Source organism: Alligator sinensis, unplaced genomic scaffold, assembly GCF_000455745.1.
Source record: "Alligator sinensis unplaced genomic scaffold, ASM45574v1 scaffold65_2, whole genome shotgun sequence".
NCBI classification, from domain to species: Eukaryota; Metazoa; Chordata; order Crocodylia; family Alligatoridae; genus Alligator; species Alligator sinensis.
The window spans coordinates 1,804,376-1,812,726 of record NW_005842071.1 but is presented as its reverse complement, the minus strand read 5'-3'; the positions used below and the strand labels follow the sequence as shown (position 1 = coordinate 1,812,726).

At 44.9% G+C, this 8,351-nt stretch overlaps 1 protein-coding gene across 6 annotated transcripts in view; it reads left to right on the top strand.

Moving 5' to 3' along the window:
- Positions 1-8,351, top strand: part of ASZ1 (ankyrin repeat, SAM and basic leucine zipper domain containing 1) — a 52,614-nt gene that overhangs the window by 728 nt on the left and 43,535 nt on the right. For 2 of the 6 annotated variants that reach the window (XM_006023620.1, XM_014519945.1), the window contains exons 2-3: positions 3,751-3,771; positions 4,903-5,002. In XM_006023620.1, coding sequence (XP_006023682.1) covers positions 3,751-3,771; positions 4,903-5,002 — 121 coding nt within the window. The other 4 variants (XM_014519943.1, XM_014519944.1, XM_014519942.1 and 1 more) reach the window with 4 other exon arrangements.

Here is an 8,351-nt window from a genome sequence, read left to right as displayed (position 1 = left end):
CCGGCGGGGGGCAGGGGGTGGGCACCAGGGCCGGGGCCAGGATTGCGGGGCAGAGCCGCAGTCAGTTGCCTGGACATCCCTGCAGTGGGCACTGCTTCTGCAGGCAGGGGTGCGCCAGGAACAAATCACCGCTCTGCCCTGAGCCCTAGCCCTGCGTGTCCCCACCCCACAATCCCCTGGCCCTGCCCGCATGTCCTGCTTCCAGATGCCGCTCCTCACCTGCCTGCAGTCCCATCCTGACCCCTGACTGAGCGCACCCTGCCCATGGGGGTCCAGTCTCCATGGAGACCTTGGGGCTGGGGCTAGGATAACGGGGTGGTGACAGCACAGGACAGGGACCTGGGGCAGAGTTACTTAGGTTTGGTGAGCTGTTGTGAACCGCGGGCAGGGGTGACTTGGTATGGCAAGGAGGTAGAAAAAAACCCTTGGTCAGACTCAGTTCACTCTTCCTTTCAGCATCCAATTTCTGCTGCCATGTGATTCAGACTTATATGTTACTTTTAAGGGATTATGCCCACCAGAGGCCCCTGAGAAAGTGACAACTCATTTCTTGAGGGAAAAGAAAGGCAAAACAGGGATGAGAGTGATGGTCAAAGGTTCAGAATGAGTGCCTGTTGGTGCGTCTACACATGCGCTTTACTGTAGTTGGCTAATTAGCTCTGCAGTAAAGCATCACTTCCTACACGTGCGCAAATATTCGGGTGCAGTAAATTCATTAACTCTGCTGTAGGATAGTACTATCAGGGGTGGTGCTATCCTATGGCAGAGTAATTACATGTGTTGAAATGCATGCATAGACAGAGAGGGGTGGGGCTGGCTGGGTCACAAGGGTGCTAAAGTACAGGGGCTGCCAGCCGCCTAGCCCCACACTTAAGCTCCCTCTTGCTTTGCTGCCCAACGTTGCCACCCAGAGCCTGGGGCTGACCCCCTGGGTCCTCTGCCAGCCTGTGGCTGTTCCGCCTCAGCTCAAACTACTGTGGCTGCGGGTGCACATGCAGAAGCTGTGCCCAGGAGCGACAGACTCCGACACAAACTGCATCAGAGTTTATTGCATTGCTTTAATAGCACGTGTAGATGCGCCCACTGTGACAGGCCTTTTGATCTGCCATTCTGGAACGTGGGCCAAAGCTCACCAAGTAGAGTTAAGCCGCCCTTAGTAATGGGGGCCACTAAGAACACATCACTTATTGCTTGGGACAGCTCAAAGCCAAAATGGGGGTGGGACTGAAGGTCATAGGTTCATAATGAGTCCACCAAGGAAGAATGGGGGAAGAATGTGCAGTGCACACCGGACAATGCCCACTGGCCCTTGAATGTCTACACGATAGGCCTGTTTGCCACCTTGAGGGGTGCGGGTCCATGCACACTAAGTAAGCTATTGGCCTCTCTCAGATGGGAAAGCTACAGAAAAGGTGAAAATTGATTACTGGGGACAAATAATAAAAAAAAAAAAAAATAGGGACAGGGGTGCTGGTCAAAGGTTCATAACAAGGGTGCCAAGGGGAGACAGCAGAGCACACTGGCCAGCACTCACTGGCCCTCGAATGCCGGTATGACAGGACTTACAACATATCAGGGCAGAACATGAGCCCAGGTGCCCACCAAGGAAATTATAAGCCCCCCTTAATACTGGGGGCCACTGATGACGTGCTATAGATTACTTGGGACGAATAATAATGAAAACAGGGACAGGAGTGGAGGTCAAAGGTTTATAACAAGTGCCAAGGGGGACACCGAGCAGAGCACACTGGACAGTGCCTACTGGCCCTCAAATGCCTGTGACAGGACTTTTAACACGTCAGAGGATTTCATGGACCCAGGCATGCCATTAGTACTGGGGGCTACTAGTGATGTACTGCAGATTATTTGGGACAAATAATGAAAACAGGGACAGGAGTGGAGGTCAGAGGTTCATAACGAGTGCCAAGGAGGGACACCGAGCACAGCACACCGGACAATGCCTATTGGCCCTCCAATGCCTGTGTGATGAGCTACTGGGCAAGATGAACCTATGGTGTGACCCTGTAAATGGTAGTTCTTATGTAATGGTCTGAAACGTTCCAGCCAGGAAGGGAGCGGGTGTTCCCTGACTGAAATATTTCCTTTATGAAATGTTTCCAAGTGTGTTCCACTTGGAGAAGTTTCAGTTGTTAATTGTGCCCATACCCCTCATCCACAGCTAGGAATGTGCCAGTAAATTCTCCTGAGAGTGAGCCCTTATTATCATGTGGCGGGCTTCCGGTAATGTACCTCTATTTTGAAGGTATTAAGTGTGCCATGCCTAGCTGCAGTGGTCCCTGGTGTTCTGTTGACGTGGTGCAGTTATGTTCATTGAGGCTGTCTATAATGCCAACTAAAATGTGTTGATTAATCATGATCAGGTTGAAGAGAAGTCAAAGATGATCCTAGTAAGGTCCTTAATTTGCATGAAAGTCTTCATGTGGTGGAACTCAGCATGAAACTGCATAATGAGAGCACCTTGAGCTCTTTGTAGCCTCCAAACACAACTGCTGAAATATAATATGCAGTAGTAATACAAAAGTAAAGTTGCTTCAGGTTGGGCACATCACTTCTTTTTCCAGTTTTAGACATACTTCTTTTAAAATGTGCTCCATGAAAACTTGATATAATTGAATAAATACATTGACAACAAGCATGTGCTACCTGAGTATTAACTAAATCAAGCCACAGAACCTGTTAGAGTTATTTAAGGATCTGGCCCCTGAATTTGTTGAAGTATTTAAAACAGTTCCATAGGTGCAAGGGGAGTATTTTTATTTCTGTTCATTCAAACAGTTGTGCCCAACCATTAGTTCAGAGGTGGTTAACTAGCTGGACTTGGCTCTCCTTCTTGTTCTCTTTCTCCCTCTTTAAGATCAGTTCTAAAATCTTTAAGGAAATCAGCATCTGATGAAGTGAATGTGCGTTCACAAAAGCTTGTGTGCGTGCACTCTTTCCCTGCCTCTCTTAGTCTATAAAGGTGCGTATCTCCCACACCTTCTGACTAACTTTTGTTTATCAGAACATGTTTTGATTTAAAACTGATTTAACAACTGTGTATCTGGCATGGTTAAAGTAAATTAATTTCACTAATAAATGATTTTTTAATTCCAGTTTCCATCCAAATGCAGTTTGAAATAAATGACCAGTAAATCATTTAGTAAAGAAAAAAAATGCTATTCATCATTTTTTTGACAAAGTAATAATTTTAATTAATATGTGTTAAGTAAAATTGTTGCTTAAATACATGTGGACAGGTACTTTTTGGTAATCCTGAGGAAAGTGATATAATATGATACAAACCAGGCATATCTACATTTCACTGTAAAGCAATGTTGCTACGGTGCCATGCTTTAGTACCTCCAAAAGGAAGTACTAAAGCACGGCACAGTACGGGTAGTTACTGTGCCATGTGCATGGTGTACTGGTAGATTTCAGTGCTACATTGCCATAGTGGCATGCAGTACCTGGGAAGCGTGCTGCTACAGCGATGTCGCTGATCATCATGTGTAGACACACGTGATCGCTACATTGCTGTAGCGCACCATACAGCAGCATAGCTCGCCACCGTAGGGCTACGTGTAGATGTGCCCGATGAGAACTGGTAAATGACTAAAAAGTACAAATGTAAAACAAGATGAATATTAATTATATATATCAACCTTAAATTAATTCTTTTTACTTGTTGATTAAAATGGGTGATTGAAATAAGTGTGATTTTTTGTTTGTTTTTTTTTTTAATGAATCCAGCCTGAATTACCTCTGAATATGGTGAGAATACTACTGGAGTATTGTGTCCATGCAATAGAAAAGATGGTGAATATTGGAAAGGGTTCAGAAAAGAGCTTAACAAAGATTTGATGCCTTGAAAGCATGCTTCTCAATGAAGGAATTAAGGAGCTCAATCTGTTTATTTTATTGACATGAAGATTACAAGGTCTTTTGGCCGTACTGTATAAATACTTACATAAGTAGAAATCATTTGATAGAAGGCTCTTTAGGCTAGTAGATATTATGCAGCTGCAATTGGAGTTGGAAACAGAATACAAACTTTTAAAATATTGGAATTGATGATGAAAACAGTTTATTAAGGGATGTGATAGTATTCATCCTTTCCCTGAGGTTTTTAAGTCAAGGTTGCATTTCCTTTTAAAGATGTACTCAAGTTTATGACAGTTTATTAAGCTTGTAGCAGGAATTAGCAAATTTTGCAAAGGGATAGGCTTAGGGGCCTTAGGGTTCCTAACATCTGTAAGGTTTAACCAATGTTAGAAAACTGGGAAAGATGAAGTCTATGACACATCCTATATATTGTGACTAGAAAGAAAGAAATATTAATGATTTCTCTTACCCCTAATATTCCATCAGTAATAGATGCACGTATACGTATAACCAAGTACTGCTTCTGTTATATTCATGCATCCAGCGAGGTCTTGATTCTGTGCATGCAAATATTACTCAGAACTTAATCTGAAGATGAGAGACTTGCACAAATAGTTCTGCTATTGTAAATATTATAAATTGTTTCTGTGCAAGCAAGAAATAAACTACTTTTGCTATGTTCTATGTAGTTAATAACATTTTAATTTTTAAATAATATAGTGTAATATGATTAAATACACTTGGAGCAGATTTGCTGAGTAATAAAATGCCATTCTGTAGTTATTCTTCTTTTCTCTTTATAATTTTGACCCTTGCATTTCCTTATCAGTATATTTTAGCAGAAACTAAACTAATTCTGGTAACAATTCAGACCAAGATTTGGGGAAAAAACATTTATTTTTATTGTACTTCCTTCCCTCCCCTTGCCTTCAAAGTATATTAAAAATTGAATTAAAAAACTGCATCATAATGTGTATCATGAAGTAACCTAGTTCTTTTTTCATTTCCATCCCTATTTAGACATTTAATGACACATTGCAGATAAAAGACAAGGAAGAAAGATTAAAGAAAGCATTGACTTCCGGGAATGTGTCCTTAGTTGAAGAGCTCTTAAACTCAGGTGAGGAAAATGGTTTGTAAAACTTGACCTTACTGAGTTTGGCAAAAGATTTGAAATGAGACTTTCTTTCTCATTTCAGTATACTGTATCACTAAGTCTTTTGTATTACATGAGCGCTGTTGTAAAACAGGATAAACAATATTTATTCAAAATAGTTAGAAAATTACTATTTTACCAGTGGTTCAGCATCCAATATTCTACAAATTCATACAATTCATAGATGGGCAAAAACAATCATAAGTAGAGTAACAAGTCAGGAGTAATTTCTGATGCCATTAGGGATAGAATACATTTATGTAGTTTTTATATTGTCAGTTTCAAGATCTTCAGCTTTGGTCAAAGAGATTGTGTTTGTCCTCTAAGGCCATTGCAATCCTTGACATCAATAAGACAACCCTGGAGAAATTACATTTAATGCAAATATTCATTTTATTTGGAAGTTAAACTGGTGAAGTGATGGAGGATTAGGCTATTTTATTAGAATAAAAATAGCTTCCATAAATTTTTGAAGGCTGATCTATAATTTTTGGGTAGGAGGAACATTAAGATAATTTTTTTAAATGCTACAAAAACTTGGGCTACTAAAAGACTTGACTCCATTTCTTCTGTCCTGGGAACATTTGCTTGGGGGTGTGCACTATTTTAGTGTCCTAGACATCATGAGGTTTTCAAACTAATGGTTGTACAGCAGTAGTTAGCTCTGTTAGTGTGAAGTCAGGGACATTAATTGGAAACATTAATTTAGCTAGTTCCACCACAGTCAGCAAATCCATAACCTGTGCAGAGAATATCTCTTTCTTTCTTGCCAAAAAATTAGGTCCTGTAGGTATTTCAGATATAGAAATTTCTCTTGTCTTATTTCAGCCATGTTTAGAGAAACAAGAAGCAGTAATTTTGTTTTGAGGAGCTTTATTACAAGCCCTTTTCTAGTTTACATGTACAGGTTTCCCTCGATTTATGCAAGTTCTTTATGTGCGAATATGCTCTTATGCAATGAGCATATATAGACCCATAATTCATTATATGTGAGGTAAATTCACTCTTATGTGATCAGCATAGACACCCCTCCCACACCCTGCCCAAGCAGGTAAGTCTGTGAGGGGAGGGGAAAGGGCTGTGGCCCCATTCACCCCAGCCCCAGCTGCAGCTGCCTGCAGCCACTGGGCTGCACCGTGCTCCGCCTGTCGCCCCCGTGCCTTTGCTCCTGGGCTCGCTGTGTCTTAGTGCAGGCAGCTGGTGTTGGCTGCTTCTGGGGCCAGCACGGCCTAGGGTGACTGCGAACAACCAGAGCCCCGGGTGGGGCAGGGCACAGCACTCAGCAGCCCCGGCTGCAGCGGCCCTAGGAGTGGCCAACACCAGCTGCCTATAGGCACTGAGCTGCACCATGCCCCAAACCCCACAGGGCTCTGCCTGTCCCCACTCACCCCAGCTCCTGCTGCAGCAGCCCCGGTGGGAGCCGATGCCAGCTGCCTGTAGCCACTGGGCTGCACCATGCCCTGGTGCAGGCAGCTAGAGGGTAAGAGCCTGTGCTTTACAGCTCCAGTGGCATTCTGGGGGGCATTCATACCAGCCAGGAGAGCTTAAAAAGCCAGGTCCACCATAAAAATGTTTATGGCGGCACAAAGGCCAATCATACAGGCATCCATGCCTTTTATTACCCTGCAAATTCCCCAAATTTTTTGGCTCCAACAAAGATGATATTAGTTTCTGAAACGTTATTGAAGCAGGTGCCTCCTAGGACTTGAGGGGCCTGATATTTTGCTCCCTGGGAATTCCCATGGAGGATCAGGCTCCTGATGCCCTGGGAGCATCTGCTTGGATTTCCCCACATGCAAAGATATGCCTCAGGGATTCTCCAAGATGCATTATTGTAAGCAGGAAACACAACAGCTGTTCTTCAGATTGGGTTGCTGTCCCATGTAGGACAATGGGCAATGTGTCGTACCCAATGAAGTAGTTCAGTTGTGGTGGACACATCCTGCTACATTTTATTTGGTGTTGTCTGTTTATACTCATAGAGGTACCTAGGCCAAATGCCCACTAGGACAGGGATGTGTTTTTATGTCTAAATAGGCACCTATTTCTGACCTGCTTACTGTGTGGGAATTGCGAGGAGTGAGATAGATACAGACATTTGCGTGAAGGAGAAAAGTTGCTTAGCTTATAGTTACTGCAGTACTTTGACCTGGGTTGTCTATATGTATTTCACAGTATGTTCTCCTTCTCTTCCTCACTTCTAAGTCTTAATTATTTATTAGTGAAAGAGCTAAAAGGTATTTTACTCATTTCTGCCTTTTTAAGCTCTTAATATATGGGGTAAGAGCACTCAGTGCGGTGGCACAAATCAGTGGTCATTGTCAACAAGTTAGAGGTCAGAAGCTTTTGGCCATGTGCACAGCAAAGACAAAGTGAAAAGTGTAAATAAATGAAGACAACACATCTCTGAGAACCACTTTTACTCTATAGTAGAGTAGTTATGTGCATAGTCGATGTGTCTACATGAGATGCTTAATGCCCATTGGATTAATTCTGCTACTCCAGGGATTTTCCACCTTTTCTAACAAGTGCACCACTTCTGGTGGCAGTAGACGGGGGGGGGGGGGGGGGTACAACAAGGGCCCCACTTGGGGGGGGCGGTGGGGGGGGGGGGGGGGGGGGTGTGGCACAATGCTGCTGCTGCCGTCACCCATCACCCCATACCGCCACCATGCACTGTTTTCCCATGTCCAGTCGCATGTGTGGCTCTGTGGACAGCTGACTGGCCTCGCACCTGGCTAATCGTATACTGCTTGTGAGCAGCCCACGGAGCCGCATGTGTGACCGGCTGTGGGAAAATGGCGTGGGGTGATGGGTGGCAGTGCGGGGTGGCGGCTGCCCCATGCAAGCCCGCCTGCCCCGTGTCTGGCCAACTGGGTGGCCCCTGTGCAGCCTGCAGAGGGGCACTGCTGCTCCCACCCCCCGGCCCTGAGAGGTGGTGGTGCAGGGTGGTTCATGGTGGCCTGGGGTGGTGGGGGCAGTGGCGGCCACTGCATGTGAGCCCCCCCGCCCCATGTCTATCCACAGAGGGGCGCCACTGCCCTCACCTCCCCCACCGCCCGCACGTAACCCCTATAACCTTTCCAAGTACCCGTAGGGGTACGTGTACCCCCAGTTGACAACCCCTGTACTACGCATTAGCGCAGCTGGCAAAAACTGTGCTAACGTGCAGTCAGTTAGTCGAGTGGGTAGGGACCTACTGAATTCTTGACAGAAGTGGGGTGCACTATGGCTCCTTTAATCTTGCAGGTTCCCCCATGCCCTCCCACCGCTGATTGGTGGAAGGGCTCCACTTCTGGCTCGCTACTGATCA